This window comes from Crinia signifera, chromosome 8 (genome assembly GCF_055691185.1).
Source record: "Crinia signifera chromosome 8, ASM5569118v1, whole genome shotgun sequence".
In the NCBI taxonomy this organism is placed as follows: domain Eukaryota; kingdom Metazoa; phylum Chordata; class Amphibia; order Anura; family Myobatrachidae; genus Crinia; species Crinia signifera.
The window spans coordinates 136,156,799-136,184,506 of record NC_139224.1 but is presented as its reverse complement, the minus strand read 5'-3'; the positions used below and the strand labels follow the sequence as shown (position 1 = coordinate 136,184,506).

General features: G+C 42.3%; 1 protein-coding gene across 8 annotated transcripts in view; it reads left to right on the top strand.

Annotated features, from left to right (window-relative positions):
- RASAL2 (RAS protein activator like 2) overlaps positions 1 to 27,708 on the top strand; it is a 265,534-nt gene that overhangs the window by 189,706 nt on the left and 48,120 nt on the right. For 6 of the 8 annotated variants that reach the window (XM_083157244.1, XM_083157243.1, XM_083157242.1 and 3 more), the window contains 2 exons: positions 16,176 to 16,276; positions 23,504 to 23,616. In XM_083157244.1, the coding sequence (XP_083013370.1) occupies positions 16,176 to 16,276; positions 23,504 to 23,616 (214 nt within the window). Of the gene's footprint in view, positions 1 to 3,728; positions 4,129 to 15,279; positions 15,509 to 16,175; positions 16,277 to 23,503; positions 23,617 to 27,708 lie in introns of those variants that run through there. The other 2 variants (XM_083157246.1, XM_083157245.1) reach the window with 2 other exon arrangements.

The window sequence follows — 27,708 nt, the reverse complement described above, 5'->3', positions numbered from 1 at the left end:
AACCTCTTTAGTTATCTCTCTTATACGGCCTACACACATGCCGATATTAAGGCATTTTCTAAGCGATTTTGCTTAGTTTGGCAAAGTCGCTCAGCAAATGCCCTCACATCGGTGTGTGTGTGTGGGGGCTATATCGGCAGCAGTGCGCGTCCCCGCGCGTCTTTATCGCTGGCCGAAATTGATGGACGGTGTCCATCAATCTCGGCATCGGCAGGGTTCTCCCACCGGAGAACACTGGCGCTGTCTGCTCGCTTAGCACACAGAGCTGACAGCTCGCTCTGTGTGCTATGCGATAGCAGCGCAGCACAGCCCGACCTAGCATAGCTAGGTAGCCCTGCACACATCACTATGTGTGTAGGGCCCATTCGATAGGGACACTTTAGAAGTTCTGGTCTTTAAATAGGTTTTGTGTACTACATATTGACTTGATAAGCATTTTACTTCGGCATCAGTAAGGTATTGATCAGTGGGCTAATGTATGACCCCTGAAAGAAGTTTCAGAACTAAAGTATTGTAATATCTCTACATCGCTAATAATTTATGGCTTTTATTTGCAGCTGATTTACTAGCGAGAGGGTTAACTAGGCCACGTGGATAGAGTAAGGGAAGATTGCTTCAGTCTTCATTTCCCGACTTCCTTCAGTTCTCTTGGAAAAAATATTGATTGTAGCCAAACCACATACATTATAATTGTGAAATTGTTTTTCTCCATTATAACGATATATATATGACAGTTCAAATGCTATTTAGTGAGTTCTTATTTCAGAGTGCTTTATGTTGTAGATGGCACTGTTCCCCGGGGATGGAAGCGATATAATGTAAAACTGGACGCAAGTGCAAAGCAACACCAACCGTATTAGTTAGTGAGAATAAGGGCGGAATCTCAACTATAATGACCCTCATATCTAGATGTGTGGAAAAGCAGCATACAGATGTGTCCACAGGCATCTAGCCTCCTTGCATGTTAAACAGCCCTTCAAGTCGTGACTCTGTAGCACTGATCATCTTTATGTATGCCTCTTTTTATTACAGTGCACTGATTTGCAAAATAATACATATAGCACACACAAGCAGACTTTGCTGATTTAAATTATATGCAGCATGTCCATATTCTGTGTGTGACCGTGGGTTTTGCTATATGCGAAATGTAGCATTTTATATGAAGATGCAGATGCACACAGAATACAGACATGCTGCATATCATTTTAATCAGCAAAGTCTGCTTGTGTGTGCTATGTGTATTATTTTGCACATCAAGCTGTGACCACGTGGTGGAACTGATTTCCACCACCTCTAATGGTCCACTTTAAGCCAAGAACCTGAAGCTCTGGTGTAATATCACTTCTACAAAAGACACATTTTCCAATGGCCTTAAAAAGTTGTAACTCCTCTTGAGGAAAGAGCTGTCCCCAAGATAATTTTGCAGCATGATATTTGGGAGTCCTTATAAAATTGTAGTCCTTGTACATTTCTGGGGAATAGGCTCAAATAGAGCTATACAGTATACATGAAGCATGTTGGTGGCAGGATATGATGTATGCAGCCTGTATTGCAGCAGGATGACATTGCTCCCAGGCTGTCTTCTCTTCTGCTGAGCTGGTAAATGGAGATGTGTGCAGACCTGTATGACCAATCAACTTTACCTGTCAATATCCCACAAACGGCTGCCGAGCTGTAATTGTCTCTGATTGACATCCCCCCCCCCCCCCCCATACGACATCTAAAGTGAAAGGCACAATCCCACCCTGGAGCACAGGATGTCATCATTTTCCAATCAGATGATTGACGATTTTTATGTAATTACATAATGATATGCATTAATGGTTTACAGGGAAGTGCATTGTCCATGTATTTGTTTTGAGCTAATTACATGTATTTAGTATACTTCAGATGGTCATTAAGGTTTTTGTGAAAAATGACATTTTTATAAAACAAGCATTTCTTTCTGGCCAATTTAGTCATTAATAAGCTCCAGGCCCATCTGCCAAATATGCCCACCACTGTGTCATGTGACTGGAGAGATCTAGACATTACCAGTCCAGCTTTCAAATCTGGCCAGTTATTGGTCACTATAAACCAATGAATGGCCTGGATTTCTTCTGCAATGAAATGATTTCTATGCCTGCTTATATAAATACAGATAACATTCACCTGTTTAGTACCAGGGTTAAATTAACTATTATTATTGGTTGAATAGAAGATCACATGGGTAGCCTACTAATTAAAGATTACTCAATCAATGCAGCACTACCACTCCTGCTCTACTATTGGAGATTTGCATTCTGTGTTCCCTTTTATACATTAACTAGTTACCTGCTCGTCAAAATAACGTAACGAGATAAAAGCAATGTCCGCACCAGAGGTTGTGTGTGTCTAAACAGAGCAACAGTTCACTTGCCCCATTGGGTGCCATCGCCGTGCAAAACATTTGAATTACCCCATAGAGGTGAGGTGCTGTTTTAGGGGGTTTCAATTAATCCTGATTTTTTTTTGTCCACCAGCGGAAAAATTGCAATAATATGCCAATCTGTATTTAATCATCGTATACAATCCATATTCAATCATTGTAATCAATCATCGTATTGTTTTGAGTATGTTTCGCCTATACTTGTTCACTTTTTTTATTTTTTTTGAATCGGCATGGACAAGAATAAGCTAAAACGCCCATGAATTCACCGATCCACGTGGTTTTTGCCCTTGCCAGATTTTTCACCTAGGCGAAAAATCATCATGGAAATTGATCCCCCCCCCATAGCATATTAATCTATAGGATTTTTTAAGTTCTTGTTCTTAATTTAGTGCAGTTCTTTGAATAAGAGGATGATACAGTGACAAAATGTTTTCATATATTCCCATCCAATTCTTCTTTTCTCTTGACAAATAAAGAACTGTGGGGCAGATGTATTAAAGCCTTAACAAGAGATAAATACAAGGGTGATAAGGAGAGATAAACGTCCAGCCAATCACCTGCCAACTGACTTTTTTCAAACACAGGCTGTAACATGGCAGTTAGCAGGTGATGGGCTGGACGTTTATCTCTCTTTATCACCCTTGCATTTATCTCTTGTTAAGGCTTAATACATCTGCCCCTGTGTGGTCTAAGGTTCTGTGTTTGGCAATCTACAGTCCAAGTTTTGTTTTGTAGAAATATGTGCTGCTGCATTGCAGGGCATTGTGCCAGGCACGTTGTCATCTACTCTCTGATGTTAAAGTTCTCATCTAGAGAAAAAGGCAGAGCTGTTATAACACGACAGAAATAGGTTCTGAAGTAGGAGCTCTGTGCACAAGCAGCAGCGCTGAGCGTTCTGTGATTCCTCCACTAGCACTTCCCTGCCTACTATTCCCACAGGGCAGAAGGACCGGAAGCCAAGCTGGGCATCCAACCAGTCCAGTTTTTCCTTCTGATGAGATAGCACTGGAATAGCCCCATAATGTTAGTTTTGGCAGTTAACTGCTTATTCCATTATTACAGATCAATGCAGCCGTCACAGGTTAGATAGGCGCTGCTAAGGGGGGGGGGGGGGGCTGAAGACAGACTTGGAAAAAGGAGGGGTGGAAGGGAGCATCCGGTGCTTCCTAATCAGAGATTGATGAACCTGCCTGTGCAGAAAGGGAAGGAGCCTTAGAAGGGAGGACGCTCCAGCCCATTACAAGCTGAAAGGAGAATTGTCTTGCTGCTGTGTCTTGTAGCACTTGCGAAGAATTGGTTGTTCCAGCGTTTGCAAGCTGTCACATCTGATGAATGGGGAAATGTTCCAACATTCGCCCTGAGCTCAGAGAATTGTATTTTCATTCTTTTCGCTTTTGTTTTGTTGTTGGATTCGGCAGCCTCGCCTGGTGTAGAAGCCCATTTGCCCCCTGCTGTGCCTACAATCCTTTCCGCATCACAGAGCAGTTGAACAAGGCCTAACCCTATTGATCTAATAGGAATGTTCCAGTGACCGTCCTACGCATTACAATACTGTCTTGTTGCCCCCTACGCTCAAAGAGCTTCCTGAGGTTAGAGTAGAAAACAGTGCGCCACGTGGGGAAGTTTTACAGCTACAACCATGAGCTTCCTCTCACCTGGGGATGGAGAATGGCTGGACAGCAGCACAGAGGAGGAGAGGAGTCTTCTGTCTTTTTTGGGTAGGGTCATTTGCTTCGAATGTGACTTGCCTTGTGATTTTTTTTATTCATTGAATGTTTAATATGTAGAAGTTGAACTGGATACAGATCAATATGTGATTGCAAAGTAGTGCTTCCAGTGAATATAATTGCATTTATTATTGGTAGGTTTAGGAAGCAAATATGAAATGTACTTCAGATGTTACAGGTTTAATGCATTGTGTGCCTATAATCTTTCATCATTGTTCAAATATTGTATTTTCGGGGGTATATTTATCAGGTGAACTTTGTACAAACATTATCATTGGTTAGTCATACAGGGTACCTCACATTGGCCACTGGTTAGAGGTAAAGGTCAACACGAGTTTTTTTGGGGGGGTGGACACCATATAAGTGAACCGTTGCGCTCGCCATGCTTCGGACATGGGAGACTATTATATTCTCCCATCATGTCCACAGGGATGGTAATATATCAACAAGTATGTAAAAAAAAATCATGAACAACTTGTGTTGACATGTTCATGTGAACCTTTTGCTTATGTTGGCTTTCTGACCTTAAGTATGTCGACCATTTTAGGTGCCGACCTACTCACTGTTGGTCAACCTAGACAGTGGGCATAAAAGTTATTTGGTATCCGTTTTTGACAGTCAGTCTGTCTTTGATCAATGGGCTAGCATTTATCAAGTACTTTTCAGAACATAGTACAGTACATTGCGCCTGGTTGGTTGCTATGGGCAACTTTCCCACTCCGGCCTATAGCAACTTGAAGGGGTCTGAGCTCCCAGGCCCAACCAATCAAATAACTATTTGACCATCAGACTAATATATCAGATCTGCTCTAGTCTTGCCACTATAATTTATGTAGTGAAATGAATCTCTGATAGGTTCTTATCCTGCACAAGTCCATTCCATGTATCTTTGTATTTAAACATAAATGTGCCAGGGATATTTCATGGTTGGTACAATCTCTTTAACATTGTTGGTTTCAGTTCTGTGCTGGGGACAAAGTTACGCAGTGAGTTTAATGGAGAGCTGCTTATCTATTCAATTGAGAAAAGTCACAGATTTTAGGGCTGTCAAAACAGATTTTACAGATGTGAAGAACTTCATGGCTTATGTGATAATGTAGTCTTGCCTACCCCCCCCCCCCCCCACCCCCCCCCCCCCCCCCCCCCCCACCCCCCCACCAATAGAATGAACAGTCAACATTTTTTTCAATACTTCACGTGACTATAAGATCAGCCATTAATATTTCAAAATGTAATATTTTGTCATTGGTTTCTGTCTTATAATTTAAGTAGAGCCCAGCTGAAGCACATCATATTTATCTGTATTTACTGTATGATTACTATTGCCTGAAGCATTTCAGGACTTCTGCCTGTGGACAGCAGCTGTGAGGTCTGAGACTCTTACGCCACTGTAACAACACAAAAAGGACACGTTACGCAATGCACGTTACTGAGTCAGTTGGCTTTCTCTGCCTACAAGTATTTCCAAAATAACTACTTATAATATATTCAGTATCCTCTGTAAATATATTGCGGAAGATGTATTAAGCCTCAAAAAGAGATAGTTATATAGAGTGATAAACTAGGCTAGCCAATTGCAGGCTCCAGGGATTTGGCCTAAAAATTGCCGGGATTTCAATCCTGGGATTGGAGTTTCTAATCCTGGGATTTCGGGATTAGACTACTTATGTGTGCAGTCTATTGCTGGGCAGCATCTAAGCACCCGCTTAGACGGTGCCCGGCTTCTCCGGTCCCCGGCTGTGCGGCTCTGCGCAGTATGACATGGTCAGATGTCACTGACATGGTCAGCTGCAACTCCCAGCCGCACCGCCCACCCGGATCCTGGCCGCACAAGCACATGGATTGTTACCTGATCACTTTTGTTACCACATCTGGCCTATTGTCTCTAAAGTTCTGCATAATGTGTGAGCTATAGAAAGAACCAGTAACCAATAAAGTAATATTTAATTATATATTGACCTGCTGTCCCAAAGCATGGTATGCAACTATTCAATTACCTATGTAACTTTTGAACTATAGACCATAGTGTTTATTATAGCACCCTGCATCTTCCAAAACCCGTGCAGTTTCTCTTCCCTGTCTGGAATGTCACACTCTACTGTGGTGTTTTTAGCACAGCATGGTCTGTATTTCAGCACAGCAGAGAACAACATGCTAGGCAGGTCAGAGGAACTGCACAGGTTTTAAAAGATGCCGTGTGCTGGAATGAACACTAGACCACTTACAAACCATGTGGTGAGTGGTTGTTAGTGTTCCCGCTAGGCTGTTTTAGCCCGATTTCTAAAGGGCAAAATGCGCCCTGCCCCTCCAGCAGCGCCCCGCTAAAAGAGCCTGCTGCCTGACTAATGTTGTGCCTGGGGAAGATCCAGGCACCGCAATCTCGGCGGCGCTAGGCTTCCCCGGCAGCTCACGGACTTTGGCGGGGCCAGGTCCGCCCCCTTGTACGACAGAGGAAGCCCGCTTTGGTGACGCGGCGGCCCGGGCACGCCTCCTTTGACGCGGCGGCCCGGGCACGCCTCCTTTGATGACACGGCGGCCCAGGCACGCCTCCTTTGAAGACGCAGCGGCCCGGGCACGCCTCTTTTGATAACGTGGAGGCCCGGACACGCCTCCTTTGATGACGCGACGGCCCGGGCACGCCTACAACGATGACGTCGGCAGGCCCGGTCCGCCCCCATCCCATACAGCGGCGCCCTGCCCCCAAAAATTCCTAGGGGGAACACTAGGTTGTTCTTTGGTTTCTAATTTTTCCATTTCAGTTCATTATATGGGATTGTCATACTACTGAAAAAGTAATTGACAATTCCATACAATACTGTATTACTACACTACAGTATTTACTAAACACTCCAAATAAGATATTTCCATCAGCCACACTAGGCCTTGCCCCAGTGGAGTTTACAATGTATTTCCCCAACCACAAGTAAACACATACTGTAAACTTAGTATTTTTGTTTCCAAATCTAATTAACCGAAGACTGTTTTTGTAGTGTGGGAGAAAACCTTAGCACCTACTGATCGTCACGCACGTAAACGCAGGGAGAATATACAAACTGCACAACAATATTGGCTTGCTCGATAATTCAACTCAAGACCTCAGTGTTGTCAGGCAAGAAAGATAACCATTCTCGTGTTGTGCCGCACTATAGAAAATATACACAAACTGTTCTGCAGCAAGACGTTGTATGTTCCTGGCTATACTTGCTTATTGCCTGAAGGAATGGTATCCGGATAATAAATATACAATGTCTAGGTAGAAAGTAAGAAGATGGACAATGGTTAAGGTCAACATGTTTAAAAGGTCGAAATGACAATAGATATGTTAGTTTGTGTACTGTATGTCTCGATGTAAGGCTCATATCTGAGTTTCCTACCTGTGACATTGCAGCAGTAGTGTCACTAGTTGGGTGCAGAACTGTGCAAAAATTGGCACTGCGGCCAAGTCGCTCTGGGGGCAGCCTGCATTTCTTGCACCCCAACAGTGATAAAACCAGGGAATTGGACTGTGAAGTCATGCCCCTAGCCAGCGAATCCATGCCATCTTTTCCTGGAGAGCCATTCTCATCTACTAGCAGGAGAGTTTTGACCAACTGTGAGCTGCTTTTTGGGGGGGGGGGGATACTGTTTAAGCGCATTTGAAAGCAGGAGGAGTGCTGAGTGCTGAGTAACGTGGTGCACCAACATTCTGGCCAGGTTTGATTAAAGTAATTTGAACCATCAGGAAGTTTATCAGTGGCCATAAATACTGGATTTACAGTTTCAACCCCCAGACAAAGCAAAGTTTGGTCCAGTGGGCACCGGTTGGGTGTGCAGCGACACAGTTTTGTCAGGAGAGCAGAATGACTAAGCAGATGGTGGCTTTTTTTGTGGCCAAAACTGGTCATATAGCTACAGATATGTCCTTTTATGTCTTTAATTACAGCACTGCAGTTTTGCTACGGTAAATTACTATACACAGCAACAAAGTAGCTGGATATATCTGTGCCATACCACTCTAGCAGGAGCACACAGTCACTGGGGACTGGTACACCATCCAATGCGTGCTGCAAGTGCTGAAAGCCATTTCCAGGCACCATCCAAAAATTCCCACCCATTGAGCCCCTTCCCTATTGCGACCGTGCCCCTGCCAACAAGTCCAGGAAAATGGTGGACTTTCTGGCCCATGAATGCATCCGGGGGCTGGTACAGTTCTGTGACATGTTTCCACAAATGAAGAGCAATATGTGATGTATAAATATTGAACCTTCGGAAGTTGCAGTGGAGACCTTCATCCAGCATGTAGATGACATACCTGCTTCATACTGGTTCAGCGGCTTCACCAAGCGGTTTTAGTAGTAGTATTGTAGTATCTCATTGGTCCAGAGGGTGGCAATATATAAATATCAGTGCCACAGTAAGCAAATCCTCACAGTGGAAATACTGGATCTTGACCACAGAACAGCAATGTCTAGACCAGTGGTAGGCAACTGTCGGACCGGGGTCCATATCCGGACCGCAAAGGACAGAGATGCTGATCGCCGGTCCAAGGAATGCATTGCGGCGGATGCGGGTATGAAGCTGTGCTGAGTCCTCATTAATGTTTACAATACTTTAATGTCCCCTGTCCTCTCCCGCTCACTTCCCCATCCTGTCGCAAGCTCCGAGAGGCTGAGCCATACTGTAAGCAGCCAACCAGAGTGCGCTGTGGTTGCCAGGTGACAGCTGGAGGCTCTGCCCCGGATGTATGAGTGATGGCTGCTCTCCCGCGGCGCTGCCTAAGAAGCACCCCGGACAAGTGAGGTCACGGGGTGAGCGGAGTGTGATAGCTGTCGGGGCTGGAGGAGCTGCTGCTGTGACCGGTGACTGCCTCCTTCCGCAGCAGCCCTTCATACCTGCGAACTGGAAGCAGGGCTCAAAGGGTCGGTACTAGCCGGAGCGCAAGAGCAGGCAGTGTGAGAAGGTGTTCTGCTTGCACCGAGCCACAAAGCACACACAGGAGCTCCGGCCCCCTTTACCCGGGCAGCATGGGGCTGCCTGCAAACAAGGAACATGTATTTGCTGTAGAGAGCATCAAGAAAAAGTTTATCCAAAAGGTAAGTGAGCGGACCGCCGGCGTGCTGCCCCCTCTGCTGAATAGAAATATTCGGACTCAGTTACAAATTACTTGCCTACCCCTGGTCTAGACCATTAGACCCAGGAATGTCCTTGTATAGCTACAGAGTTTTTGTAAGGAAGGCTTCCGATGTATAGTGTTATGGCTATACTGTATGATAAAGAATTCCACAGTAAAGAACCCTTTTGCTTGCCTGAGATCTTATAGAGCCATCCATTGTCCATAGTATAAAGAATTCCTCAAGTGTTGGGGCCAGCAATCATTTTATAGGTGCATTCACTCCCTATCTATTAGGAAATATCAAGACTTAACATTTTTTGTAATTTCATAGTGTTAACATGCAGAATGTATTAATTCATAACACTATGGCTTTTTAATTAGTAGGTGAGCTTTTTTAATGAGCTCTCCTCATAGTGTAATCTCTAAAATGATTTAACATTATGTTAATAAGTTCAAATGCTTTCAGGAAATAGTTTAATTTGTGAGGACTTGTGTTGTGTGTTCCTGGTGTGGTATATTGTGTTGACATGGTCAGAATGTCGACATTGTTGAAAGGTAAACTCTACTTCTATCCTCAACCCTAATAGTATTGTGAATCCAAGCGTTATCACTAACCCTAAGACAATTTTGACATTTCCCATTTTGACATTCTTTGTATTGTATTTTTTAGGTGTGGGGGGGGGGGGCTCTGTCCTTTTCTAGTCTGGCAGGGGCTGTGTCCTCTGCTGTTTAGGTGGAAGCTGAGTCCTCTTCTGGTCAGGTGTGTGTGTGTGTGTGTGTGTGTGTGTGAGAGGGGGGGGGGGGGCTGCATTGTGTGATAGGGCAATCTTGGAATGGGTTCCTAATCTCTACAATGGGTCCCTCTGTTCTCGGTCTGCTGTACATGTATTGTACCATGATGTCACCTCAGCCACCTTCTATTTTTCACAGAACAAATTAGGTAAATCCTAGCTTTTCATTAAAAAGTCTCCCATGTGTGAATGACATTTAAAAAAAAAAAAGTGCAATGAGTTTGAAGTGAAGGGTTGCCGCTCCCTAGCGCTCATAGCCATCTGCGTCTGTCAGAGCAACGTCCCAGATATGGAAGTATCATTTCCTGCATCTCCTCGGGAAGCATACTGCGCCGTTGCTCTTTCCTGAGACTTTAATCACAAATAATTATATCTGTTAAACTGCTCTGTGATGATAGCATTGAATATTTATTAGACCCCTCTAGTAATTCAAGCAGCTAAATTGGGCTCCTGAGTCTCTATATTTGCATTTGACAAGTATGTATAAATATGTTTTGTCAGTCACATTTAGAATCTACATCTGACACAACCTGACGTTTTAGGCAATTTTCATCAATGTTTGTTGTGTCATCTTCCCACATAAATAGAAATTCTACCCTTGGAGCAAGCAGCACTAAAGTTCTGTTGCCAGTGTTATCCATGTGAAATGATGGTGGGACAATGCATAGAAAACAACATTCCCTTTTGGTTTCTCATTAGGTTGGAGCTGCTCCATATTCCCAAATTAAACTTGCACCAAGGCTAAATAGAGCTCCCATCCATATTCAATGTGAAAAGGGTCATCTATGTGACCTGCTGTATCTTTGGGCCATATAACTGACACATATTTCCTTTCAAATTCTAAGTTAAGGTCACATTGTTGTAGTCAACTGATCTCATGTTTACGGACATATAAGCATCATCAGTAAAACATTTTTGGGTTCGTAGGTGACCTGGGAAATTTGGAACGCATAGTAACCAGGATAGATCCAGCAAGACCAGTCACCTGGAACCAAATCTGGTCAACTTGCCTTTCAGCCCATGTGACTGCATCACATTGTCTGGTTAGTGATGTTCCTGAACACTCTACACACCTACAGATCACAGACTTTTGCAGAACGGATTCCAATCAACATTTCTTTTCCAAACATCAAGTTGGCTCTCCAAATTGCTGCATTTCTGAATGCAGCACTGAGGTCATGGGTTCGATTCCAGCTTTTATGGGGAATGTTCAATTTCAGGGTATATGCAATATCTCAAAAACTAGAGCCAATATGGGAAAACTGATGGCATATTTGGAATCAGTACCATCAAATTACCCTTAATTCATTCAAATATCCTTGATATTTTTTGGCCAGTGATATTCATTATGAGTATATTGAGTTTCATTTGAAATGATTTGTAGTAATTTCTGAATGATAAGCAACACTGTTCTGCATGTACAGATTGTAATACAAGGATTACTATACTTCATTGGGTACCCAATTATCTAAAAAAAATAGAGCCAATCTGGAAAAACTAATGTCAGATTCAGAATCAGCACCCTCAAATTACCCTAAAGAGACTCAAAAATAAAAGACTATTTACGGAGTGTTGACCAGTGTTCTTGTACAATGCATCAAACAAAGTCGCTCCATTGCAAAGTCCTCATTGCTATTTACAAAAATATCAGAGATTTTTTTCTTTACCAAATGAGAGTAGATTTAACAGATGTGGTATGACTTAACAGTAGTCATCAGGTCGACATATAATATAGAAATGTTGACATTCAGCATGTCTTGCTGGATGATATTGAGGCATGATGAACTATCGGCAAACCGTACCTGGTGGTCTAGTGGTCTCTTACCTTCTCCCTCTAAATCCCTCCCCCAATTGGCTAACCCTAACTACCCCCACCCCCTGCCGCAGATGTACTGTAACACACCTGACGTTGCATGCTCCTAACTGTCAGTATTCTGAGATGGGTAATATTTCAGCTGTCAATATTCTTAATCTTCTGACCGTTTGAGGATGTCCTTCTGATTCCCGATGACCGTTTGAACCATGTTGACGTTCTAATGTGGCTTCTTTGTTGTTCCTGTGGTCCCTTCAACTGGATACCAATATAGCAAGAAATGATTAAATTCAGTATAACAACAAGATGGAGACTTTAAAGACTTCTTTAAATGGCTTAGATTTTCCAGAGGAAATAAGTATTGTAGCATGACCTTTATGCCTTTACACACATGCCAACATATATTCACCGACCTTTACACCCCTCCATCCCAGAGGGAAATACTAACCCTTATAACCTTTTTCATCTTGATACGCACTTGGCGCCTTTCTAAGACGAAGAAAATCATATTTCAGTTGGAACTTATTTGAGGGATTTGCTGTTATTGTGGCTGGACCCGATAGCCATTATCTTCCATAATCTTGAGTTGTACTGCAAGTACAAAGAGGCCGTCCTTCATGTCTGGTGTAATTTGTTTTCTTGTTCATGTTTTCTTGAGTTACATAATGCTGAATTGACCTTTATAAAATGTTGCTAAGCATAACTTGCTTCAATAGGTCAAGAAGCCTTCTGGTGCGGAACAGTTTTGTGTATATTTTTAAACCTCAGTTAGATGGCATATATACAAAATACCAGAGGAAAGGGGAATCATATGTATTTATCCATCCATTTATCCATCCATCCATCCATCCATCCATCTATCTTTCTAAAATTAGTGGTGAAGCTGCATTTGTATTGCTGGGATGCTTCATTCGGCCTGCAGATGATGCTATTAGCTGCTGCTGTCTGTGAATCTTGCTTGCTGATTTAAATGCTCTCTATAGAGCGTTGTGTTCCACACAACTGGAAGCATTGCAGCACTTCAATTAAAGGACCACTGATCCTTAAATGCTGTGGCTTTATACAGAAAAAAATCATTAACATTCGTAAAATATATGTAAACATTTTGGGATCTTACAAGAGCTAAAATCATTCAGAGGAGGGTTACATCATGAGGCCGGTTACCCCTTACTCTCCTGTTCTGCTAGTCTTACTGTCCAGTCATTCTGAATGATCCAAGATCAAGTAGGATTTGATCAGTCAATCGTAAAATCTGCTGACTGACTCATAGATTGTTAAGGTTGTAGGGGTGAAGCACCTTTTACACCGATTCTGTCATTCTACACAACCATTTCTGTGCATTTGCCCCTCCATATTACTCAACAGTCCGGTCACAATTCCTGCATCTGCAACATCTGCATATTTTTTTTCCGGCCCTTGCTCTAGATTCTATATGTAGATACTACAGGGTTACTTGGTTCAACTTTATTAGAGGCCCTAAAAATATATTGCATTTAAGCCAAGCTTAGGTTGGAGCAGTGACCACTCCAGAGGAGGGGCTGCAGCACAGTCCAAAATTCAAATAGGGGAGCCACACCCACTGCCAGTGAGTCAGTTTGCAATGGCAGTTGGTGGGACTATACTATTTGAATTTTGAACTATGCTGCAGCTCCTCCTCTTGAGCCTCCCTTGGGTAGGAGACAACCATTTTGTGAGTCTAACCAATAATTCAGCGTATACTTTCACTGGGGGTCACTGAAGTGTTGAGCTATTGATTTGTTATGTTGATTTGCAGTTCTCCTAAAAAAAAAAAAATGACAATGATTATGTGACCGATACGTTAACATGCAGTTTTTTTACAATCTGTTGTATACAATGTTTTTTGTCTGTTAAACCGACTGGTTAAAATGCCTGTCAGTGACTTGGCCTGTAGTACTGCAAAGTAAGGTCAAAAATACCCCAGATATGCTCACTTGGTAACTGCAAGATCACTGCAGTGTGTGTTTTGTGCCTCACTCAGTGTGCAAGGGTTAAACACCACTATTGCCCCTTCTAACGCTGCAGAAGCTGAACTGCACTTTTTAATGCAGCATTTTTTTTTATTTTTACTAGAGCTCATTTTCATGTTTATCCGTTGCCAGTTATTCTGTCCCTGGACTGAGTGCAGATGACAAGCCATGAAATAGAAGCCATTGAAGAGGAGGAGGGCTGCATTGATTTTGCAGCAGGTGATAATGCAATAGTAGCGTGCAGTATGCCGGGGGAGGACGGGGAAAGAAAGATATCTAATTTTGGAAGAGCAGAAATGGTATAGATTTCCAGCCTTGCTTAACAGAACTGCAGCCTCTCCAACTAGCAACAACTTTGCCGTTTTTTTCTTAAACTGGTGGAATCGGCAAATGCCTTGGAGATAGAACGAGACTGCAGCAATGACACAGGATGATTGCTGTGAAATGAAAGCTAAAAAAAAAAAATGTCCTGTTAAAGGATTGAAGAAGGAAGATCCCAGCTTCCGATGTAGGAATGTGTGCCTTACGTTCATGTTAACAAGCAGTCCTTTCTCTGCCTGCTGCATAAGATGTAATTTTGCAGCGGAGGCAATTATTGTGAAATATTAAAAGGGGGGGGGGCAGGACTATTGTGGTTTCATCCAGGACACTGTTCTTACTTGGACAAACCTTCTACTCTCCCTTTCTTCTGGTCCTGAAATGAGTTGCCTGGAATCTCTGTGTAGAATTTTATCTCTCTTGATGCTTGGAATTGTGTCAATGTCTTGTCACCTTGGGTATCAAGTTCAAATTAAAAAAACAAAAAGGAAGATAAGATTGTAATCCGAGAAGACTGCTATTTCTTGTGCCTTTTAGAAAAGTTGGAAATGCGAAGGAGATGATCAACAGTAGTTTTCTCATTGGGAATTGTTTTTGTAGTATTTTTGGTTTATTTTACCTCGTTGCTGATTTGGAACGTTGTGTAATGTTTATCTTCGTCGTTGTGTTTCTACTGTTATTATCCGGTCGTGTTTCTTTAATATCTAGTTCCAAAGTAGATATTTTTTATTTTCTGTGTTTGCTCTTTATTGATTGCTTGTTGAACAGTAAAGTATCACCGTAGCGTTTGGTGTGTTATTTACGTAGAATGTGCCATTGCCTTAATAACCAATAATTTGCTCTTTTGGGAGAGAACGGTTCTACACTGGCATAGACTGGCAGCACTTTTCAGTAAGTGCTTATTGTTTGCACAGATCGGAGAGCAGCGGTGACACTTTCTCCCACTAAACGTCAGAATGCTTCAGCATCTGTAAATAGCTTCATATCTAATGAGGATGTGCAGTTGAAGCAATTGATTGAATAGCTGCAGTCGTCTGTGTGTATCTCCTTGCTCTCTGCACACTGGGAAGGGAGGGGGGGTGGGGGGTGGTAAGCAGAAGGATCAGATCCAGCGTCTTTCTGTTTGGAAGTAGCACGGATCCCTTGGGCCAAAAGGCCAGAATTGTTCGTCTTGGCTGCACCAGTTTCCTGAGGACAGAGGAATATGCCAGGCTGCACAGGCTCTGCGATTAGTCCCGTCGTTTCCAGGGGCTAGCGGAAAGCTGCAGAACATGTAATTCTACATCCATGTGTGGGGTTCTTTGTTGCGTCTCAGAAGTTGGATTCAGCCCAGCCTTTGAAGTGGAAATGGGCAGCACTTGCGATAAAGGTACACACAAGGAATGTGGGGGTTTTAAAGTTGCATTGTGTTTTTTCAAAGCACAGTCGGAGATTGAGTGACCGTCCAGGCCCCCCTTTAAATCTCCAGATTTGTTTGTTAAAGGAAAAAGTATAAATCTAAATTACCCACGTCTCTATTACTTCATAGCCAACCTGATCTGTTTATTTATAATGTGTTTATATTTGCTTTATAGCTCGTTTGATTCGGTCAATAAAATGTACTTCCATTTGTGCCACTTTCTTCATGCTTCATAATTGTGTAAAGCTGTATTCGGGGTAATTATATTAAAGTGACATGTGTTCTCTGTTCACTGCACTTTGCTCAATTTGTGTGAGACTGGCAAGTTCTGCTGAACTGTTTATCTAGCACTGACTGAGTCTCCTCGGTGGAATTCACCTGTTCAACGTGCTCTGCTGTATCCTAATCCGCTCCCACAGATCTATCTCCGGAATGTGTTTGTTTCAGTGTCTGTAAAGTTCTGCTTGTTATCGTGTCCGCTCAGAGGAATCCATCTGTGAAATCTAAAGACCAATTATCTTTTTCAAACAGGATCCTTAAACAAAACGATGATTGTTGTTATTGTTTGAAAAAGCGGCTTGTTCTGGTTACAGAGTGGATCCTTTTCGCTGATCTCATGTCCTATCTTTCTCTGCAGAGGTGCCAGCCGAGAGGTCACCGCGAAGGAGAAGTATTTCGGGGACCAGTACATCTGACAAAGCCATGGATGCTGCAAACACCTCCCCATTCAAAGTCTCTGTAAGTTCTTTTCGCTGGTTTCTGTTGAAGTGATGTCTCATTCCCTCTTCCCTCCCCCAACAGCCCCACACACACACACATACACTCTGCACAGGACTAGCAGACAAACAGCAGAGGCGCCACAAGTTAGTTCTGCAGTAGAAAAAACTTTTTTTTTAAGGCAATGAAGCTTTGCAGTTCAGTGCAGTATGTGTTGGTATTCAGATGTAAAGGGTTAAATCCAGCTTGCATTATTAGCGCAGTTCATCAGCTGTATTCAGGGAGTAGGATGTCAGAGCTCTCTGTCAGTAATAACCATCAGTGCCCAATCTGATTAAGAATCACTACAGCATTATAATGGTACATTAGGTGCAGTTTGAATGCTCCTGGTAGTGTTAATACTGATGCAGCAAGGACCTGCTTTTGTCTAGCATAGAATGTAATTGGATGTGAGGGAATGCCGTCTGCTGCTAGATCTTCTGGTCTGGGGAAGTGTAACAAAAGCCAACACAGTCAGCAGAAGTGAAGGTCAGGAAAAACCTGCTGAGATGCTCCAGCTGCTGGTGTTCCTAGCTTTCACCCTGTGAGTCCTGAGTTGTAGTAGGCTGCAAGTTCTGGGTATGATGAATACTCGTAAACCGACTGCATTGTTTGATGCACTAATATGCATGAATGCAGCACCTGTGCTATGCTTGCACCTTAGATATAAATGCAAAGCTTGCTGGCCTATGCGGAGATTGCTTTGCCACCTGGACCCAGCTTCCTGGGGCCTAGCCATAGTAGTAACACACAAGTAAAAGATTGCTTTGCCTCCTGGCACAGCGTCCTGGGGCCTAGCCATAGTAGTAGCACACCAGTAAAGTGTGGCTCCAATTTCCTACAGGCACACCGTACAGGAGGCAGCTGCTTATTGGCTGAACCTCAGTGATGTCACCACTTATGAATTGCTTGGCTGAATTCTCATGACTGGTGCAGCCCACAAAATGGCTGCCTCGAGTGTGCTGTAGGTACAAAAAAAAAAAAAAGACAATCCACAGCATCTATGCTGATTTGGACTCAACTCACACCTGAGTTTGTGCAAGAGCACTTCGATTCTGGGCACATAGCTTATTGGATTAGAAACAAGACATTCATATGAGATTATTGATATAACGTAGATAGTATTCCTACTTGTACATGTATAAAAGGATCCATTTTGGATGGGGGAGGGTGGATTTGTTTTCATTTACTTATATTGCAAAATTGTCGCAACAATTATGTACATAAAGCTGGCATTTTGTTTCACATTTAAGCACTGTTCCCAACACTTGTATTACCAAATCAGCACCCTAACATCTTAAATACAAAGTGATACCCCTTTCACATCGCACTTTTAAAACGGTATATTGCCGTTTTTTTTCCATTTTAAAACGTTTAAGGCTGCAATGTGAAAGTGCCAGAGTTGATTTATCGGTTAAAGTTAACCGGTATTTCAACAAGGTTAAAAAGCAGAGTCCTACACGTTTTAAAGCCGTTTTTTTGGCAGTTTGAACAGCTCTATTTCAATGGCTTGAAACGTGTCCCTTGGGGGTTAAACGGGTTGAATTTTGAATGGTATTAAATGATTTTTAAAACGGTTTTCACCTGCAATGTGAAAGGTCTCAAGGCTCAGACCCGTTTTAAAGTCCCATTTAAGAATACCGTGTCATTACCCATTTCTGCAATGTGAAAGCAGTATAAAGGAATGCAACTTCTGTACTTTTATTTATTGTCCAAAGCAAAAGACCTTTACACAGTATGATATAGTGCGCATTACGTGCTATCCTCAGAATCCATGTACAGAGTTTGGTTCGTAGTATTTCCCTGCATTGCTCTATGGGTAAGATTAAATCCTGCTTGGGGATGGGACTTGTTAAATCTTTGGCAATTGGGCTTGGCATATGCTTGCATTACAGATTTAATTGCTTCCCAGGGACCCCGCAGCCAGTTTGAATGACAAGTTGTTGCTGTAAAATGAAAGCTGGCTGGCTGCTGTCACGTCCCTGTGCCTGACCAGCGCACATGCTTAATCATCTGACATCAGCAGAGGGTAGCAGCTCAATTTCATGGATTTAAGGCAATGTCTTGTAGAGTTTGGTCAGCCTGCATTAGGGGATAATACCAATCAGTATCAGAGTGTTTTATAAATGCACCTGCAAGCTACTAAATGGTGCATGGTCATCCTATAATATAAAGCACATTTCCATTCATCAAAATGTAGCCTAGGTCGAATGATTCTATACTTTGATTAAATGTAAGATTCTTTACCAAAGCTGTATCGGCAGTGTATAGACACCTTAATGGGCAACGACTCCTCATTTCCATGTAGTGTACAGTCCTGCCTTTTCACAGTAATCTAATTCTTGGGTGTCATTTCAGAAGACCATTCAATTGCAAATTATTAAATGTGAGTTCCATAGTGTTCCATAGTGTTTGTCATGTGATACTTTTATCCAACTGCCAAATGTAGGGTAGCCAGCCCACATATTGGCTTCCTTCACCTTTTGTAGGTAACTTTAGAGGGACGGGAACTGCAAACGTGGTCTTATTTAGGGAGCGTGTAGGAAAGTAATTCTAAAATCAAGCTCTGTGTCTGTGATCCGTCTTATGTTTCTGTAGTGGACAGTGAAGGTCAATCCTTCCCACAATGCACCTCAATATACACAAGAGTGTCTAGAGTTCTGCCAAAGCACATATAGAGCAAGCTGAGACTGTTTGCATAGACTAAGATGAGTTGGCTGGTGTCTCTAGTTATATTCCCTGTGTACTTTACTTAACAGAGCCACGTAAAGACAAGATTTGTTTTGCATGGTTAGATTTTTATTTTAACCAAGATAAATGGGCTTAGTACATGCTTCTAAATATGCGCGGGGTGGACCATGCAGACAAAGGGAGTGTACAACCATTGAGTTTGCAGATACCCTCTATTTGGTTACTTTACAAACAGCATTTCCTGCTCCCTCCCAAGCTCCTCCCCTCCTGAATAAGTGCCTGGTCATGTACTTCTTCCCGCACTTCTGCAGGGGAGTGGTACTGATAGGTAAGGGAATGTATGTATGAAGCAGTCATAAGGGAGAAGTGAGCCAGATGAGAAGTAGCCCATGGCAACCAATCCGCTGCACTGTATCATTTTATATTATGCAAATTTATATATGTTACTTCAGTGCTGATTGGTTTCCATGGGCCTCATCTCCTCTGGCTCACTTCTCCTTTATCGCTGATTCCTACATCTACCCCAGAGAGAGAGATGGTCTTATCTGATAAAAACAGTGCTGTTGCTTCATATTGGCTTTCTGTAACTGGCACTGCCATAGAATACAGTTAGAGCTTTTCTGTAAAACCACATTACATGAATCATATGGGAACCCATTAAAAAATAGTGTGCTTCTAAGTACTATTGGGTTTATAATATGATAAAATTATTATCGCCTCCACTAATAAAGAAAGATGGAGCAGTTAATTTTATTTTACTATTCCCTATTTTAAAAAAAAGCTTCAGATCAGCACAGTTAGTTAATGTTCTCATTATGGTATGTAAATATTAAGGAATAAATGGGCCTGTACAATTTGTGCACAACTTGCGGTGTTCAGGCTGGAGAAGGGGGGTTGGGGGTGGTAGTTAATCCGCACCATCCTTTATATCCCTGCCATCAGCCTCTGACTTAAAGTACCACTCATAAAGGGGCAGGTATCAAGCTTCAAAAGATTATAAAGTGGAGAGTGATAAACAACCGGCCAATCAGCTCCAATCTGTCATTTTTCAAACCCTGCTTGTAACATGGCAGGTAGGAGCTGATTGGCTAGCTGTTGATCACTCTCAATGCTATCACTTTTTGACGCTTGACATTTATGGCCCAGAATGTGTTGGTCCTTGTAAGAATAAAATGTAAATGATCTGATCTTAAAAAAAGAGGACCTGTCCGTTAAACACATTGAATGACTAAAAAGATAGGAACGCCAGGCTTTGTATTAGCCTTCTGCTGACTAAAGTGATGTGGTTCTGCATTGGAGACACACACAGGGTGCCTTCCTCTGCTTCACAGATGACATCGCTGTATTTGGCAGGAGCGTTTCTATCTCTCTTGCCTGGTTTCATATTACTTATATTAAATTATAGTCTGTGATTCCCAGCTCTGCATTGAATATGATGGAATTATTCTGCACCAGTCCTTCAAGCATTAAGATACTTCTACCCTCAGCCGTCTTCCCACTATTTTGAATCGATATCCCTTTAATATAATAAGCTGCTGCTTTAGTGACTCCTGTGCTGGGATATCCCCATATTGTTCCAAGGATGTAACAAATTGCCTTTACCATCAATCTGCAGTAATACATCTGCCAGTAAGTCCCTGAGATCTGCCCATTTATCCTATCGCTGGAACTTTTGAAATAACTTTTAATAGGCTCTTTTATTATTCTTGTAACGTCTGTATTTTAATTGGATTTGAAAAGAATAAAATGTTAGTTCTTCAGTATGTGATTTTGCGATCCCAGGGGGAAGTCGCTTGTTTTTGAATGTCTGTAAGAAATGGGAATGCAACGGGATCAGTTAAACTGTTTTGGGTGTCAGTGTCTGCTTTGAAATGTACATCATTTGGGCACCCACACTTCCGAATCAGGAGCCCGCCAAATACTCTGCCTGTGGTTTAGTTGCTGCAAATAAACCCGGTGCCTATGACCACTCACGGCACTCGCAACACAGTTGTATATAGCTGTAGGCACCTGTTACTTAGGACCCCCCCCCATTTACGTATTGAGCGACTGCAAATCGCCAGGCGGGATTCATTGTCCCGTCTACTGATTGGCGGAAAGGGGGCATGTCAGCATAAAGGGGCGTGGGTTGTCTAGATCCGTCCGTGATCGCAACAATTCACAGCAGTTCTCTGCAAACCTGTCGATCTGCCTCTTCAATGCTGTCGGGTAAGACAGCATTGAATAGGTGCCCACCACTATTTCCCCCGTCGGAAATAGCGGCGGGGATTGAATACCTCCCTAAGTGTGATATGTTGATCGTATGGATTTACCCATGTACTGTAAACTGTGTACTACTACAATAAGTCGAAGACTTTGTATTCTGTTCCCCTGTTGATGTGTTCCCTTTCATTTCCCTTTTATTTTTATTTATTTTGTGTTCTTATTACTCCTTTTTTTAAATCAATAAAAATGTATGTTTAAAAAAAAAAAAATTCCGCCAAGAGTGCCAATATAAATATTTTCTATAGAGAGTCAAAGGATTATCAGACGTTTTTGATCATTTATTAGATTTATTCTCCCTTGGAATGTGTTTGGGCACATCATTAAAAGTAGGTGCAGTTTAGCTCTGCAAAGTAAGTGCTGAAGAAAGGGAGAAAAATTCCAAATACGTATATTAAAAATCAAGACATACTTCGGATACTGGGATGTGCAATCGATAGAGAGATTTGCTAGAAAAGTCTAAATGCACTGATCTGCCTTATAAGCATATATGTAATGATTAAATAACCGATTCCATTAGAACTTACAAATGTCGCCCATGAACTTCCCATGTTTGCACAATAGTTTTCACTTACTGCATGTGTGCGTAATGTCGGCCTATTGTGCGTGAGATTGCTTATGGAAGCCCAGTTGAGCAGACGCTCACAGATTGCCTGAAGCGCTGTCAAAGGTTTATTTCTAGATAATTATCATTGTGTTATTATGGAAACTTTTAAAGAACAAAAGCATTTTTTATTCATAGACATGTGTTCCCGGATGCTTCCCGAGACTCTACCAGGGAATGTACCCTTTCACACTGCACTCAGATCTGGGGTCGACCCGGGACAACTCCATTCATACTGATCCCGGGAAATCCCTGCAAATACATATGCATATGCATGTCATTAGAAATGAACTCCAGGTCTCTGAAAGATGACATCAGCATTTGTGAGCCCAAGAAAGCTCCAATCAGCGGCTTTTTTAAAGTGTACTCAATTCGGGGTACGGGACCATTCACACTGTCTGCATCCCGGGTCGATTCCGGAATCTACCCAGGTCAGGACCTGGGTAGAAATCCCGGGATGTTCATCCTGGGATATGCTTTCAAGACCCTTTCACACTGAACCAAATCCCGGGTTGATGCGCGTTCATGTGCAAAAACCCGGGATATTTTTGCAAGTGTGAAAGGGGTATAAGTGACTTTCACATGTATGGCCGACTTGTTACATGGGAACAGTAATTTACTCAGCTATAACATTGACTTAAGCACTGTTGCTGCTTATGAATGACAATTAAGGGCCAGATGTACCAAGCTTCAAAATGCGATAAAGTGGAGAGTGATAAACAGCCAGCCAATCAGCGGGATGCAGTTAAAATCCCGGCGGTCGGGATCCCGGCGTTCAGAATCCCGACGCCGGAATCCCGACCGCCGAAATGCCGACACATTCTCCCTCCTGGGGTGTCCACGACACCCCTGGAGGGAGAATAAATTAGTGTGCCGAGCGTAGCGAGGCACCGGGCCCGCTGCGTGGCGAGCGCAGCGAGCCCGCAAGGGGGGGCGATCCACGTCCCCCCCCCCCTTGTCGGCATTTCGGCTGTCGGGATTCCGGCGTCGGGATTCTGAACGCCGGGATTCAATACTGAATCCCAATCAGCTCCTACCTGTCATGTTACAGGCTGGGTTTAAAAAAACATACAGGTAGTAGCGGATTGGCTTTTTGTTTATCACTCTCCACTTTATCATTTTTTTTTTTAAGCTTGGTGCATTCCTTTTATAGAGATTTATCAGAGCTTTATAGAAATATAAATGGCCTGCTGTCATTTTTTCACAGAAGCTGATTTGTTATTACTGTATCTCTCTCCCAGCTATGCTAAATCTCTCCCTAAACAAATATACATTTATTTCATGCATAGCGATGACAGACGATTGTTCCGTCTGACATAACTCTATATCGTATAATGAAATAATGAAACCACATTTGCTAGAATTTCATTTTCTCAATTGCAGCCATCAGCTGTAATAAAACTTCATCCCAGAGTCTCCCCTGTAACCTAAGTAACTCCTCTGTTAATGACAGATTTCCTCATTATCCAGGACAATTTTATTGTGCTTCATCTGTTAGGGAACATCCTGATCAGCAATATATCACAGCTGAGATATCGTGAAAGGAGCAGCGGTCAGTCTGTGTCTTACGGCTGGCACCTCAGAAGAAGAAATACAGTGTAGAGCAGGGTCCGCATGTACAAGTATCTCACTGCATCCTATTTTCCTATTAGGGCTTCTTCAGCAAACGTCTAAAAGGCTCTATCAAGAGGACAAAGAGTCAGTCGAAGCTGGACAGAAACACAAGCTTCCGCCTGCCGTCACTGCGTCCTGCGGAGAGTGACCGGTAAGACTGTTTGTGCCTATTTAGATGATCTATGCAGCTATTAATGCTGCCCTAGAATTGGGATGCTGTTTTTGTGTGTGGCCCAGTCCATTTGTCTCCCATTGCAGTAATATACAGTGCCATACATCTGATGGAGGGAGCTGATAAGAGCCTTATTATTTCCCAGATTTATGGTCAGAATATAAAGATAGCTTGGCTAAGCCTCCCCGGGGACAATGTCTACCGTAAAATATAGCAGTGAGGATTTATAACCTCTTAACAGGCTGAGGATGGGTTTATTGCAATAATTAGCCAGCTAATTGGGCTGAATATGACACTGAGGGATCCCAGTCTCTGTTAGAAGACAGGATAATTGTCTCTTGACCATTTTTATAACATGTGTCGATGTTTTATTACTTGTATTAGACACAGGGCAGACATATGTAAGTTTTACCTGTACAATAACCACTGATCTTTTGGATATAGTTTTCTAAAGAAACCTTTAAGACATCACCTCCATTGTCATGTACAACCTAAAAGTGCATACACACTGGGCAATATAATGAACGATATAGCTCATTTTAGCCCTTCTGAGCGATATCGTTCAAACTATTGCCGAGTGCTTTTGCTATGAACGGCAAACGATGTATACTCCTGCGGGTTGTTAATGAGGCTTTGTCGTCTGCCCTCGTTACCGCTGTGCTCTGTCTTCCATACATGTACAGATGGCAGAACATCAGTAACGAGGGCAACGGGGCTCCTGCTACACCCCCCGCCATTGCCCGCTTGCATCAGCAGGTGTGTATACATGCCAAGTTTCCGAGGTTGCCGATATTGGCGGTGGCCACCATCGCACTGTCTGTACGGGGCTTATGACATTGGGCCATATCAAATATTTAAAGAAATATATTGAAATATGTAATTTGTTGGTGTATTTTTTTAAGGGATTTTTGGCCAAGGCTGGTGTGCATAGGAAAAAATGCGTTCCAACAACTTGCACTGTTATCTTATTGGCTTTTGTTCTGGTAAATACATGATATTGCTTTATGACAGCATGGTCAGTTTTAGGTTTAGTGATCCTCTCAGTGTTATAGTCCACCTTTTCCATGCACTGGGGCAATGGTTCCCAAGCTGTGTGCCGTGGAACCCTGGGGTGCCACAGGACCCTTACAGGGGTGCGACGGGTTAAAGGTCTAGGCCCAATGCTAATTATTTATGCTCATTGTAATCAGCAAAACCAGTGCTAGTTGTTGTCAATCATAAACTATGTGGATGAACAGAAGTAAATCCTGTTCTTCACCACATAATTAAACCTAATTAATCACAATGTACTTAATTTAATATTTTTTCAATTAGAAACTTTTATACTAGGGGGCACCATGAAAAATATTGTGATTCTCCAGGGTGCCGTGATTCTCATACACATCTTAGTGCAATGTATGGTCTAGGGTAATGGGTAAGAGAGAGTCTCCATTTCACAAAATGGAGGCGTATAATCTCCATTTTGTGTGAGGCTGGGGTCTTCAGCGCCAGAGTTGCCGTCCCTGGTCTGCAAAACTCATAAGCTACTGAGCCAGCCAATGGTATCGCAGGCGGGCTGATGCTGCGTCCTTGGACAGAGCAGAGGATCACACTTGCAGAAGGCGTCTACTTATACCAGATGCCTCTTACTGCATTACCATATCTGAGCTACTTTTCAACCACATCTGAATCACTCCCACAGGGGGTTATTCAATCCCTGCCGATATTTCCAACAGGCGGAAATATCGACCATCAGTATTCATTCACCTACTTCTCTGCATTGTTGGCAAATCAATCGCTGGATTGTCAAATCTGTGGGCATTTCTGACTACCTGCAACCATTTTCACGGGCATTCCGACTTTCAGAATAATTTCTTACAGTCGGAAAAACGGAACTGACATTGTGCAAATTCAACTTATTCTGGTCAAAAACAGCCAATACTTCTGCATGTCGGACATATCGTCCGGGATTGAATACCCCCCATAGTGTACTAGATACAGTACTTAAAATGTATATATATTTTTGTTACAAAAGAATCTGTATATAATCAGAGCTAAATTACCTGATTGCATGGTGCAGGTCACACATATCAGACATGTATTTTGCCTTTTTACCTTAGATTGTATTACTTTTTTCTTCACTCTGCTACTTTTTCTTTATTTTTTTGCTTTTTAGGTCACTTATAATAAAGGTTTAGTGTTTTGCCACTGCTAAACAGGTATTTGATGCAATTTGTGGATAGGTGAATGTGAACACATTTGTACCTGTTGGAACTACATACAAATGTGGAGTAATTTGATATTGCGTTGATATATAGATATATTTACATATGATGGATATACTGTAGCTATAAGTGTTTTAGCTGCTGCAAATTACTCCAAAGTGTCATTTCTTTATTAACCCTGCAAGTTCATAGTGACGTCTGTATCTATGGCAGCGATAGGACTGCTGCCTATCGCTCTGCCAGATCATTACGAATGTGGCGGCTACTCTTATAGGAGACTCCCAACATTGATCCCTTGCTGGGAAACTATCAGGTGTTGTTTGGAAAATGTTCATTGCCGCCATGGTTCTTAAACATGCCAAGCTGGAAATAGTGGAGAAACAAATTTGGGTTGATAATTGCTCACTGGGGACATGTTCATACTAGTGGTCTACAAAGAGATATTTAAAGCATCAGTCCGAGCACAGATATGAGCGACATATTGGTAAAATCATTGCTCTTTATGCCAAAAAGCAGCAATTAAAAAAGTAAGCATATGCAGGCATTGGGACTGAATCGGCCCCAATGTTTTTTTTTTTTTTCTTTTGTTTCCAATATATTTTATTCTTTGTGTCTATTTACCCTGGAGCATTCATCATCTTGCCAAATTCTTGCTGGCTCTTTGCCTTTTTCCCCAACCTTATCCGTTGTTCTTGCTTCTGCAACCCCACAATACATTCCCAATCTCTGTTTTATTGTTCTGTGCTCAGTAGCATTTGTATCTGTCTGACTATTCTAGAGTTAATGTCCCATTTTTAGCACTACTTCTGGCACAAAACTGTTGGCATTGTTATGTTGGTTCGTATTCCACTCGTTAGGATTTTGTTCAGGATTCCCAATTGTCTTTTCAAAGTAGTGCCCTTTGTATATTGCTGTAGCTGCCAGCTTGTGCTCTCCAACTTATTAACTATAACTCACAGCACCCTTTGCCAGTGGGTTTGGGAGAATTCAAGTCCTTGTCAGAGAAATTCTTGTTTGAAGGGTTCTCGATGTCAGTAAAATTATATGCTGTGGGGTACAACACAGTGACTTCTTTAAAAAAAAAAAAGGGGGGGGAATCCCTGGTATTATTCCACATTCTTGTTGCTTGTGGTGTTAGTCTAAGTAAGCTAAACCAGTATATAATATAATTTATAATATAGCTGATTCTGATAATTGAGGTGCTAAATCTGCCTAGCATCAAGCTTCTCCCCCCCCCCCCCCCCCCCCCCCAAAATTCCCATAGGACAGGGAAAAATCTTCAGTTAACGCTCACAATCTTAAACCGGCAATAAACAGAGAGACAACCTCATGGTTTCATTTTCATGTTTTCTTCTATTCAAAACCTTGTGACATATCCAGTGACAATGCTGAACTCATTATTTTTCTGTGTATGTGCATTTCTCTGAAACTTACTTTCTGCATTTTTTTATTTATTTTTAGTCTAAAATTGGTTTTATTCGAAGATTTCAAATAAATCATATCAAAGCCTAATAACTTTTTATTGTTAATGTTAGAAAGCATTAAAACATGACTGATCAAGGTTTCTAATACATAGCAATGTTTCACAGTATTATTATAACAAATAGGATTACATTTTTTTTTTTCATTAAAAAGTTAATGGGGAAAAAAAATTGGTTTAAACCAGGCTTGTCCAACCTGCGGCCCTCCAGATGTTGTGAAACTACACGTCCCAGCATGCCTTGCCATAGTTTTAGCATTCCCTAATAGCAAAACTGTGGCAAAGCATGATGGGAATTGTAGTTTCACAACATCTGGAGGGCCGCAGTTTGGACATGCCTGGTTTAAACCAATATAAGAGTGGTGGGTTTTCTTCCATCCCTGCAAT